Genomic DNA, 12663 nt, shown 5'->3' with positions numbered 1-12663 from the left:
TAGAAGAGTTTACATGAGTTGATGGAGATGTTCTAAGGTTCCGTGACATGTGAACCAGTCCTTTTAACAGATGGTTATAATTGCATAGGAAAAAAACTCCTTTTTTCTTTTTCTTTTTATCTGTCAGCAAACTAGTGAAGATTTTACATGAAAATAGATGGTTATTTATACTTATTTTCTCTTGTAATTTATAAGCCCTTTTTCTTTTTTCCTATCCTTTGTTTCTGCCTGCTGATGAGAGAAAAGTCTGCGTTGGACCTTCCTTTTTTGTATCCGTACTTCTATTTCACGTCACAAGGCTACAGAGTGCGGACCCTTCTCAAGCTTTGTGGTAGAATGAGAAATAGCAACCCATGTGAAGCCTGTGACTTTTAGAGAGTTTTATTTATTTATTTATATACTTTTTAATTGAATTTCTGAACTAATTTGATAGTTTTCCAAATGAGTATGGATATGGCGTAAAACTCATGTTTTATATCATTTAATAAGAGATTGTCGTATTAACTTTTCACTTAAAATTAAGTACATGTTACCACACCTAATACCATCTCAATCAACTCCTCATTGGGTTAGATTTTCATATTAGTATTAGAATTAATTGAGTGTGATTGTGCATATTCTTTAATATGTGATATGATGATATGATATGTTAGGATTAAAGGTGGTAAAACTCAAGTTTTACATCACTTCCTTATTGAATTTAACCTCTTAACAAATATCAGTATCTTAGTGCACTAGAAAAAAATGATTTTGTAAATTTTTATATAAAAATTGTAGCTTGATATTTTAATTGATGAGGAGTTGGTTTCACCACTTATGTGGGTGTGGATTCATTTATATCTAATAGGAATAATTAATTGGGTTTCGGGTTCATTTGTAGTCCTAATACTATCATATAATCCTAGTCAGGTAGTAAAACATTTAAAAGGGAAATCAGAATCGCTCACTAATTATATGGTTTTTTTATTTTTTTATATATATTTATAAAAATAATGAAATGATTCATATGCATGATTGTTAATCATTATTGACACTCTTTTAAATTTGTAGTTTTTATATACACGTTTTCAAATTTTATTTTATTTTTTTACTTTTACAAAGTACCGGTATACTTTAACTCATTTTTAACAACAATAATTAAAGCTTCTCAATCAACTTATATTTAATATTTTCATTAAGGGTACAAATTTTTATTTATTTTTTCCAAAATTTTAAATTAAAAAAATTAATTGTTGAAAAATATTTTTTCATAATTTCTTTTAAAAAAAATTTTAACAAAAATTAATTGAAAGACCTTAATTGAATAAATTTGAATTTAAAAGACTTAGTTGAACAAAAAAAAAAAATTAGAAACCTAAAATGAATTTTATTAATCTTTGAGGTATAATTTGCATTTTTACCCAAAAAATTGGATAATCATAAAATTAATGGGAAAATAGAAAAGGGGTGATGCATATGGCTTAAACAACAAAGCTTGCATCTATTCTTTCGAGAACACGCGTTGACCGATTAGAGTAGTTAATAAAATGACAAAAGGTTCGTAGAAATTTTAGTACCATTTGGTGGTATTGTCCCAATGAAATCTCATTGCTGGATGAGATTTCACGCAATCCTATCAAAATATAAAGAAGTGCCACCTCACTTTTCAATTGTATCTACTATACGAGTAAGTCCAGTTATATAAATTTTTTCACAATTTTAAACGGCTTGTGAGTGGCGAAAATAAAATTGTGGATTTATATGGTCATGATTTTATCACTCGCAAGTCGTTACTCGCCACATATTAAAATTGTAGTAAAATTGTGGCAAAGTTTGTGACAATAGACTTACTCGTAGTACTTACTCCCACTACTCTCATGCCTCCTTTCACATCCACCATCTCCCTTTTATTTTGTTCTCTACTTTTTTTTTTTTACTCGTCTTAACTCTCCTTCTTCCTTCATCGGTTCTCAGTTCTCAGTTCTATCTTTTTCCTCATCTCCACTTATCTCAAGCATCATATATCAGTTGCATTGCTGCATACACTCTCCACCCAATCAGCCAACAACCTTCGTCCTCTTCCTTTCTCTTAGCGGACAGCTGATACCCCAGCTCACGTAATTCTTTTGCTCTTCTTTATTTATGGTTAACATATATATTACATTGGTACTAGACTTGTAGTTAAAAAATATTGAGAGGATTTTTGTATTTTCTGTTAGATCAGTGAGCTATTTGGAGTAAAAGAATGTGGCCAAGAAGTATTATCAACCCCAGGCGGAGAAAGGAAATGAGTTCTATCGAGTTCTTAGGTGCTGAGCTACATGCAAGCAGATCAAATATTGGAATTATGGGACTAGGAAAAGAAGGTAAAAAAATAAAAAATAAACTTTCTAGTTATTTGTTAATACTAGGAAATATTAATTTGGACAAATTCAAGCTCTTGAAGGCTATTTTAAAAGAAATGAAGTAAAAAAGAGGCCTAGTCTGATATAACAAGATTCAAAAACTTTTTAAATACTTGTAATTTAGAAAGCCAAATAATAATGGCCAAAAAGGCCCAAAAAAATTAAATCCATGAAAATCTACAAATTTGGCACGGTATGTGGTCCAAACCCGCCAAACAGTTGAATCCAACTCACCCCAACCGATGACCCAACTCCGCAGGTCCGACCCATATTTTGGGTGAGTGTGGGTCAATTTTCCAATGACCTGACCCAATCAGGTTGAGTGCAGGTTGGGCCCAAACCCGGGCTGACCTGTGTACATACCCAGTCAACCATGAGATCTTGTGGTTGAGATCTTCCATGTAAAATTGGGATTTTTACGGGATGTTTAGTGGATTACAAAATGATAAAAAATTTAATGAATGAGACTATTTCAACAAAAATATATATATATATATATATATTTATATATTTTTTTTAGTTTAAGTCGACTGGCAGATGACACAAAAATAATATATTTTTTGGTTGCTGGCATAAAACTCTTGATAAAAAAAGAAAGAAAAATGTAAAAAACACAACAAACAGCCTACTGAGCAATTGCAAACCCAAACATAAAACTACAGAAGATAACAGAAAGTTGTTGACAGTGGCCAACATGCTTGACAATCATGAAAACTTTAAATCTTTGATGCAGGATGTCAACTTATGCTCTCTAGGGAGATCTTCCCACCACTTCTTGAGTGTGGATTTCTCTAGCAACACATCTCTACTCAACTCTCCAAGATTGATCCAATTCTGCACCTGTGCTTCTAGTAGCAAAACCTCTTCCTTGATTGGTTCAAACCCTTGGCTGCTAATTTTAATGCGCAGCTCCTCTACCTTGGCCCAAAAGCATGATTCTCCACTGGATTCAGCAGGCATCCTCTCAGCATGCTCGCGCCATCTTTGCGTGAACCTGTAACGTTTTGGCCCGCCCCTTATCATATAAGCTCCCATGTCTTCATTCTTCAAGTGTCTATAGTAGTTGGCAATATCTAGGGGCTCAAAAAGGCGGCGGTATCTTGTTCCAAGCAATACCCAGTCACTTAGGCCCTCAAATGCATCTGGGAGTTCATACCTTTTTAACATTTCAATGATTTCATCCCATATACCTGCTAGTTCAAGTCTCTTTAAATTAGCATCGAAATCCTTGGAGGTTTCTTGAAGCTTGAAGGCATCATAACAACCTAGATCACGATACCCACAATTCAATTGGTAGTCTTCTTCAAGGTATTTCATTGCTTTCTCAATATCTGGCTTCTTGAGATCGATGCTTTCTTTGTTTCCAATCTTCCGCTTCTCCAGCTCTCCAGCAGCACAAAGACACAATCTAGCTCTTGTGCCCTAGAACCCATCACACAGGAAATTAGAACAAAGATATAACTAAGAAAATTCTTTGGTGAGCAGTGCTCTAAATTCAACACATTTTCTAGTATTGAAATACTTTTTTTATTCTCTTTGTATAGTGTATTGCAAGTCATGTTTGAAAAACAATTATTTTTTAAAAAGAGATTGAATTCAAGATTTTCAAATTTGTTGAAACAAGCAAAGAAAATAGAACTTACCAAACCAAGGTCATTCAAGACTGAATTAGTTGTTGCAATATCACTACTTGTAGAGTCTGAAGATAATGGAAGCTGTTCCAGTGGCACCAAGTCCAAGTTAACCACATTTAGCATTTGGAAGCTATCTTGCATCTCATTGTCATAGCCGAAATGTTGTTGAAGACTTCTCTGGGCAATATCTGTGCATTCTTCTTCACGGCACAACTGAGAGGAGTAAAACAATAGTTGCAAAACAGCATCTGGGTTCCTCAAGATAACTAGTTTTCCATTGCCAGTGCAGAAGACATACGTTCCAAAGGGCTTGTACGGGCTTAATGGAATGAAGTTTGACACAGTTTCCAATAGCAAGTTTGTGTTTCCCGTGAGGTTGCAGGCAGCATGGCTTGCCACAGATGATGCATTCTTCATTATTTTTATGTAAAAATTTGAAGCATCAAAGTTGTCAATGGATGCATGTGCAAGATTTACGGATTTCGCATTGAGGAATTCGAGAACTTTATGAAATTCCAATATAATGGATGAGATTGGAGCAAGCAAGATCCGTGGAACAATGTCATATCTCATGACAAAATGTATGAAGTAGCGAGCCCAGTTCTCACGCCTTAGAGCATGGGAAAATATGTGGTTACCAATTAGAGGACACCCAAAAGTCACACACAGAGGAGAGGAAGGTGAAATCTTGTAGTTATATTCTGGTTTTAAATATTTTTCCAAGAACCAAATTGTTGTGAGGTTTGCTATTGAACCACCTGAGGAGTGTCCTGTAAACAATATTTGCTTGTTTTCTTTCACTGCCTTTTGCACCTGAATAATGTAGTAATATTTAGTAACAAAATATCACCTGTATTCCAATTCCATATGAGTATGTTTTAGTGCTTGCATATGATCTCTTTAAATTCTTATTGAAACTAAAGTTCCATATCTAGACCTACTAAAAAGGCAATCAAACTACAAAAGTAGGCTTTTAATTTTCTTTCTTCACATTCATTAGACAGTGCATTCTATTGGCTAATAGAGGGGGCCTTGAATTTTTTTTCCTTTCTTTCTAGTTGAACCATCTTTGATTAAAATGTTTTAATTTTCTTTATTAGAACTCTATTAGACAATTTTGCAGCTCATAGTCTAGCTAAACATGTTAGACATGTTAGAGATTTATCGATGTGGATGGAGGATATTCCTCCACACATTCATGGTGTTCTTCTAGCCGATTATGGCTAAGTTTCTTTCTTTCAATAGAATTTCTAGTACTTCTTCTCCCAAAAAAAAAAATAGTATCTGGTTCAGGTTCACCAACTTATCTTTTATTCTTCTAAAAATAAACTTATCTATTATTTGGAATAAATTTTTTTTTGAGAAACAATTGCTTGGAATAATTTACTTTTTATTACTATAATGAAAAATATGAATTTGGAATGAACTTTGTATTAGTAATTTTGGATCTCAAAAAGTAAGAAAAATATATTTAAATTATATATATAATTCAATTAATATTTAAATATAACAAAAAAACCCTTTAAAATTTTTGCCTTAAACCCCAAAATTTCGTTGAGCCAACCCTTTAAACTAATGTGTCAATTTAATTTTGTTTTATTTTTAATTCTTTTACAATGATATATACTTTTTAATTTTTTTTAAATAAATCCAATTATATATATAAATAAATAAAAGAATAAACATTGATACTTCTAATAATCTAAAAAACATCATATAAATCTCTTAAAAAAATATTCAAGGCTTACATATAATATTTTAAAAACTTCAAGCTATATTATTTTACTTCTTATTAGTTTTTTTATTTATTTTTTTACTTTACTCCTAAATAATAATTAAAAAAAAATTGTTTGAAAATCTTAAATTAGTCTTGTAACTTCAGCTATTAATTACCATATGTTGATTATAAGTATTTATATCTCTTTTACTTGTTTGAAAAATATATTTATAGTTAACTTAGATTATGAGGTGCCTTAAACATAAGGATGACTATACTATCTTTCAACTGGAACATTAGAAAAAAATAAATTAACACTAAGCATGAAAAATAAAACTATCACTCATATTTTGCATTATTTTCTATGTCAATCAATTTTTTTATTTAATTTTTTTCTTTCATTAATTACATAATTTATTTATGTTAATTAAAATTTTTAATATTAATTTGGCTTCAACCTTTTATTTTATAATCTTGTACCCTAAACTAAAATCCTGTTTGTGCTTTGTAAGCTAGAAATTTTTGTTTGGGAGGCCAACTTATGATACTAATTTATTAGCTTATACAAAATTCCATAAACATGCACAAACACAAATATTTATATACACAACTTAGTATCCTCCATAGTGAATCCTTAAAGTTTTCATTTTTAATATAAGTTACCAAATTGTCAACCAAAATGCATAAAAAAAAAAATTAATTGAACTAATGAAGTATTCAAAGATATGAATAATTCAAAACTTTAACAGATATAAGAACAAATTTTACAATAAAAAATGAATGTGAGGAAAAAAAAAAAAAAAAAAAAAAACATTCTCTATAACTACTAGTCCAATTGGACAATTTCTTTAAGAACAACATTCGACTAACTTAAATATTTGGGAGTCGTCCCATTTTTATAGACTAATAATTAAAATATTAAATATTTATATATAGTATAAAAATATTTTTAAAATTCCACCCCCCCCCCCCCCAAAAAAAACATGTAGCTCCGCCCTGCAATCATGCAACCACTGCACCAGACAGACAAAAAAATAAAGATAACTACTATTTTTTTTTCTTTATATTTCTCAACTGTTCATGTTCATAAAAAATATGAGCAAGTTATAGAAGAATCCATAGTATGAACAAGAAGTACCCCTAAAAAAAAAAGTCCAAGAAAAAGAAGTAGAAGAAGAAGAAGGAAGCAAATAGTACCTTACGATCAAAACCTGAATTGCCCCATATTTTGTCTACAAATCTCCGCAGAAAGGCTTTGTTGACCAAGGCATTTTCATTAACGCCTATACTTCTAAGAGAAGGAAACAATAATGGCAGATTGATCTCAGTTACTCCAAAAGGTTCTCCATCATACCAACCATTTTCAGACCAACATCCAGAAAAGCTAATGATGATGATAGGATCTGATGAACGACGACTTTCCTCAACATTATATGCCTTCTCTGAAGACTTGCTGTGAGCCTCAACTGCAAGAGAGTAAGCTTCTTTAATTAGCTCTGTATCGATTTCTATGTTTTCTCCAAGATTTAAACTGGCCATTTTTTTCTTTTAAATGTTTCTTTAGCAAGAGAGTAAGCTTCTTGCTTGTTGCTACAAATTGGTTTGTATTTTATACTGCAAATACCCTGTGGTTTTTATGGATGAGTTCTGGACTTCTGGGTTAAACAATCATTGACCAAGACTTCATATTTTATTTTTATTTTTTTGGCTTAATGAATAATGTCATTAATTGACCAAGACTTTGGAAGGTGATTGGAGACTACAGCAATAACAATCATTGAAAAGTCTCTAAAGTGAAAACTGGGACACACATTTTTTCAATGAAGTTTCTTGGCAAGATCAAGGTTGCTGATTTTACAGCTTCCTATTTGTCTGGATGCGCACAACTTATGTAACAGGTTTCCCTTTTTTTCTTTTCTACGCGTTAGGAATAATTATAGTACATTTTTAGATTCCCTCTACTATGGAAAGATGTTAAAACATCCACACCAGCTTGCTGGAAGGTGATTGGAGACTGGAGCTATAAAAATATACTTAAAGCCTCCAATGAAAAGTCTCTGAAGTGAAAACTGGGACAGACATTTTTTCAATGAAGTTTCTTAGCATGATCAAAGTTCCTAATTGTCTGGATGATCAAGGGATTTATGTTTCCCTTTTATGACTTTTAGTGGCCAAGATGTTGTTCATCATGGATGAAGACATGATCTAACAAGAGGAGCTTAAGCAAGAAGGTTAAAGTACTTAAAGAATTGTTGGACAAACAACCCATCAACACATTGTGGACAAGCTGTCATGAACTCAATGACATGGCCTAAGCTTCACAAACATGACAAACATGCATATAGACCAATATCAATAATTTATCCTTTTTTTTTTTCCTTGAAGAATTAAGACATTGTCCTCAAAATGCAAAGCTCGGCCAAGCATGGCAAAGCATAGCTATTGCCATGACAAGAAGCTAACCAAATCCAAAAACATCAAAAACATTACCATGACCTATTACATAACTAAGGTAAGGAAAGGAAAAATTATGCACAGAGAACAAAAAATATAAAATAGCCCTTTTTGGCATTTTCACAAAAATGTATATGCATAAGCACTCTTATAAAAAACTGAAACTTTGAATGCAAAAAATTCGCCCATCCCAAATCCTATTTACTAACTCAATCACATGCAATTCAATATTATCTTCTCACATCATAAAATCAAAAGAAGAAAGAGAGGAAAAGAACCTTAGGGACATTTGCTTTCATGTCCTCGAACCTTGAAAATCTAACCTCATCAGGATGTTGATCTATTAAGAAAAAACAGAACAGGAAATTGGAAAAAGTTTATCAAGAAAACACAATCAAATAGAAGGAATGAATGAATCAAAGTGGGAAAAAAAAAGGTTACAAAGAGATTTACCTGCTGTATGTGTGATCGGTAGTCTTTGGAAAGACAGAGCTTCAGTTTCACAACTAAAAGAAGCTCAACAAATCATAGCCAAAGTCCATAATCGCTAGCTGAATAGAGGTTTTGAGTGGTGGGGTCTCTTCACCAAGAGCTAAAAGTAGAATTCTGATGATGATGTTGTTGTTATCGTTGTGGTTGCTCCGCCGGTTGTTGTTGTGCTGGTTGCTCTTCCAGTTGTGAATTATTAATTTTCTTCAAACTTAGAAAATAAGTTTTGAGTATTTTCAAGCAATTGAATGACAGCCATTAGCCATTAGCCATTGCTCACTTGGAACGTGGTATTGAATGACAACAGCTTCAACTCAGAGCAGCTCCTCCCGATATGAAAAGTCGAGAAGGGACCCTCTACATACTTGGCACGGTTGAAAAACAATATGTATATTGTTGGTGGCCAAACGTATGTCTCTGACTACCTCTGCCTCTGCGAAGTCTTGACGACTCCTTTGAGAATTTTGCACAAGAAGATGACAACCTTTGGATTATGTCCATAGTGTCTCGATTAGGCAAGTCTGGACCCTCAATTGGGTTCTTTTTAATATTCGTTGGATTCCTGGCCAGACTTCTCGGACTGCATTTTTTTTTTTTTTTTTTTTTTTTTTTTTTTTTTTTTGTGTGGAACACTTGGACTGTATGATGATTGTGTAGGTTTTGTGCTCTCTCCATGTCTCTTTCGTCAGTGTAGACAATTTACAAGCAAAGGGTGATAATATTTTCTTGATGTAGCTGCAGAGGTTTTAATGATAAACTTGTAATGGATTATGAACGTGTACTTACAAAAAAGAACTTGTAATGGATTATGAATGTGACAGATAAATTTGTCTTTTTTACTTTTTCTTTCTATATTTTTCTTTTGGTCTAGCATTTTTTGGGGATTATAAAGTGGATGATTAGGAATGATAGATGAATTGAGGATCTCGTGGTCCTCCCTCAAGAAAATGATTAGGGTTATGGTATTATAGGACTACATAATTTATATAGGAATGGGGGTACGGCACATAGTCTAAATGAGGACAAGACGTGAAGATCAATTTATAAGAAACAAAACCAGGAGCAAAGAAGATTTTTTTTTTTTTTTAATTTATTTTATTTTAAGGATTACTGAGATCTAGTGTAGATCTAATACGGACAGCCAAAAGATGTCATCTTTCAAACAAATTGATCCTGACAAAAGGTCGAAGAAGAAATTTCATCCATCAAATGAGATTATAGTAAAATGCTTAAAATAAGATTGAAGGATTTTTTTTTTCAAGTAAAAAAAAATGAATTTCATCTTTTGCTTGTCTTGAGTTTTGTTAAATTGGATCTTTTTAGTATCTTATTTAATGTAACCATTATTTCCAAAAGCTACGAGGAACTGGGCCAACAATATGTGCTCTAGCCCTAGCTCTAGCTCCTGATCATGCTCTGCTCTCATAAATTTATGTCCACATGCAACTTAGCATTACACATGTTCATATGATCCACAATTCCCCATCCTGCCATCCCTTCCAAATGTATTTTTATCCAGCTTTCTTCAATGAGCCTCTTTTTTGATTGCATACCAGTGTACCACCATAGCCACTTTAGCAAAAGTGCCTAAAAGTTACCATTCCTAATTCCCAACCCTCCTTGTCGCATGGGAGCAGGAATTTTTGGCCAACTAAATAAATGGAATTTGAATTCATCATTTATGTCTCCCCAACTTACTAGACCAAGTACAATACTTAGATAAAGGTGTAACTTTATTAAAACGAAGATTAAACAATATATCTTGAGCTAGAGCTGACTCAATCATTCTAGGATTTTCCCCCATCCAAGTTACATAACTAACAACATTCTTAGCAGATTGAGCCAAGATGTGTGCTGGCTAATTGCCTTGTCTTCTGACATGAGATATTTGTGCCAGTCTAAACTGTTGAAACTTATGGCAAATCCCCTCAATTATATTACTTATTGTAGTTGGTGGCTCACTCACACCATTTCATATTTAGCGTTGTTGGTAGCAAAAAAATAAAAGGGACATGTGTTCCAGAGTTTAGTAAAATTAGGGAGCTCTAAATTGTGGGTTTGACTCTTGACCAACCATTTCATATTTGCATGAGTTTAGTGTTGGAAATAAAAACATGTTTTATGACTTTATTATTATTATTATTATTTCGTTATATTGCTTCTATATCTTTTTACTTATGGATGTGGATATCTGAGAATTCAAAATATAATTTAAATTTTTTTGTCCGTATAAAACCAAAATTCATAATTTGTGATAAGAACCAAAGTCAATTACCGCAACTCTACACCAATGAAGGGAATATTGCTTTAAAGAGTTCAAAGCACCAATGAAGGTAAGCATTTTCTGTTTCACATATGATGTTATGCATTTCTTCAGTATTAATTCTTTCAAATTAACTTTTTGTTACTTAAATTTAATCTTTTCTACTTATGCAATACAATAACCTCCTAAATTCGTCTTCCTATCCTCCACAACCAATTGAAGTTGGTGTTGTGCTATATTATTGTTTAAATTAATGTTTCCATTACTGCATTTGGAATTTGAAAGATAATCTGAGCAGGGGGAATATAGTTGCAATAGAGTTGTAATAAGTAGTATTTTTTTTTTAAAAAAAATTTGTACATGTATGGTATCTGGTAGTCGAGCTTCAATACCTTATTGGGTGTTGACTCTTCTTGCATATATGGCAATTGGGAACGGTTTTGTAATGAAGTCTCTGATCATTTGTCCTCTAGTACATACAAAACATTTATAAAAGATGACACAACTTGTGTTTTCATGGCTTTCTAAAAGGAGAGATTCTACAACAATACAGAGTGAATTACACCAATTAGATTATCCTCTTGCTATTTAAACGATTCTCTAGCTTGTTAATTATGTTATAATATGTAGTAGGTCATTATGTAAATGATAGAACTATCTCCAAATGGTTCGTGGTACCATACAAGTTTTGGCATAAAAAAGAGCTAAGCTTGACTGCTTTATTCTGGGATCTAGCTAGGACTCAATTAATTGTATCTGCAGGTATGTTGTCAATTTCAGGGCATGGCATATAGGAGAACCAAGTAGTTCCTTCATTACTTTAAGAGCTGAACAATTTCAATGATAAATTATAATTTGTTTTGGTTGTTGGCAATCCTGTGAACAATTTGAAGAGATTTTTAATATTACAATGTCGTTAGCCGCTTACTTTAGTAGCCTCGCTTAGAATGACCAGTTTAATATGAACAAATCATATACAGTTTTTTATTTTTTTTATCTTTTTTTTTAAGAAAGAAAATCTTATAATCTATTAGTATCTATTGATCTTGATTTATGTTTTTGGCAAAGAATGTGGCATAATATACATACACATATGTAGACACAGATAGAACATACTAGCCTCTAAGCACACAAGTAAGAGCGTGCTTAGAGGTATCTTCTTCTTCTTCTTCTTCTTCTTTTTTTTTTCCTAAAGGTTAATAATTCTTAAGGAAAAGTTTTGCTGCATACAAAAGTATGTGGTAGCAAAAAGAAAAGGGTGTGTTTAAGATTGCACATGACCAGGTGAACCTTAGACACTTGTCTCTTTCTTTTTGTTGTCACATACCCTTGTATGTAGCAATTACTGCATACAAGTGTGGTGGGCTTTTTTGTCGTTAAAGTGGGCTAGGTTGTCTCCTGCGGTATTGGGCTCGAGTATTCTAAGTAAGGGAGTTGGGACTGGTCCAACTGCAACTCAATTTGGTTCGGCTTGTATCCAAACTATGTCTCGTCTGCCAGCAGTGGCGGAGCCAGGAATTTATATTTGGGGGGGCCATATATAAATTTTTTTTTTTTTTTTTTGTGTGTATGAAATGTAAAATAGTAATATACAATATTCATAACTGAGTATGTATAAATCAAAGTATATTTAATTAAAATTAAACAATCATGAATATATATATATAGAATAAACAACAACTAAATACATGAATATATATATATATATATATATTGTCTATA

General features: G+C 32.3%; 1 protein-coding gene and 1 long non-coding RNA gene across 2 annotated transcripts; one reads left to right on the top strand and one right to left on the bottom strand.

The window, feature by feature from the left end:
* Positions 1-1948: 1948 nt before the first annotated feature.
* Positions 1949-9104, top strand: LOC126705393 (uncharacterized). Its single transcript, XR_007648277.1, has 3 exons — positions 1949-2096; positions 2204-2345; positions 8986-9104. It is a non-coding gene; the product is annotated as an uncharacterized LOC126705393 (long non-coding RNA).
* On the bottom strand, positions 3004-7386 carry LOC126705392 (protein EDS1L-like). The gene is made up of 3 exons (XM_050404393.1): positions 6933-7386; positions 4028-4831; positions 3004-3806 (listed from the first exon to the last, which is right to left on the bottom strand). Exons 1-3 carry the CDS (start codon positions 7272-7274, stop codon positions 3090-3092), a joined length of 1863 nt encoding a protein of 620 aa, XP_050260350.1. The 5' UTR covers positions 7275-7386; the 3' UTR covers positions 3004-3089.
* Positions 9105-12663: the final 3559 nt, after the last annotated feature.

This window comes from Quercus robur, chromosome 11 (genome assembly GCF_932294415.1).
Source record: "Quercus robur chromosome 11, dhQueRobu3.1, whole genome shotgun sequence".
NCBI classification, from domain to species: Eukaryota; Viridiplantae; Streptophyta; class Magnoliopsida; order Fagales; family Fagaceae; genus Quercus; species Quercus robur.
Note: the sequence above shows the minus strand (reverse complement) of the source record. Positions and strands in the feature narration are given on the sequence as shown.

Excerpts from the sequence above, each read along its gene's own strand:
- LOC126705392 (XM_050404393.1), bottom strand. The coding sequence starts at position 7,274 with ATGGCCAGTTTAAATCTTGGAGAAAACATAGAAATCGATACAGAGCTA. Across the intron at positions 4,832-6,932 it reads ATTCAGGTTTTGATCGTAAG|GTGCAAAAGGCAGTGAAAGA; the intron begins GTACTATTTGCT and ends TACATTATTCAG. Across the intron at positions 3,807-4,027 it reads TCTTGAATGACCTTGGTTTG|GGCACAAGAGCTAGATTGTG; the intron begins GTAAGTTCTATT and ends GATGGGTTCTAG.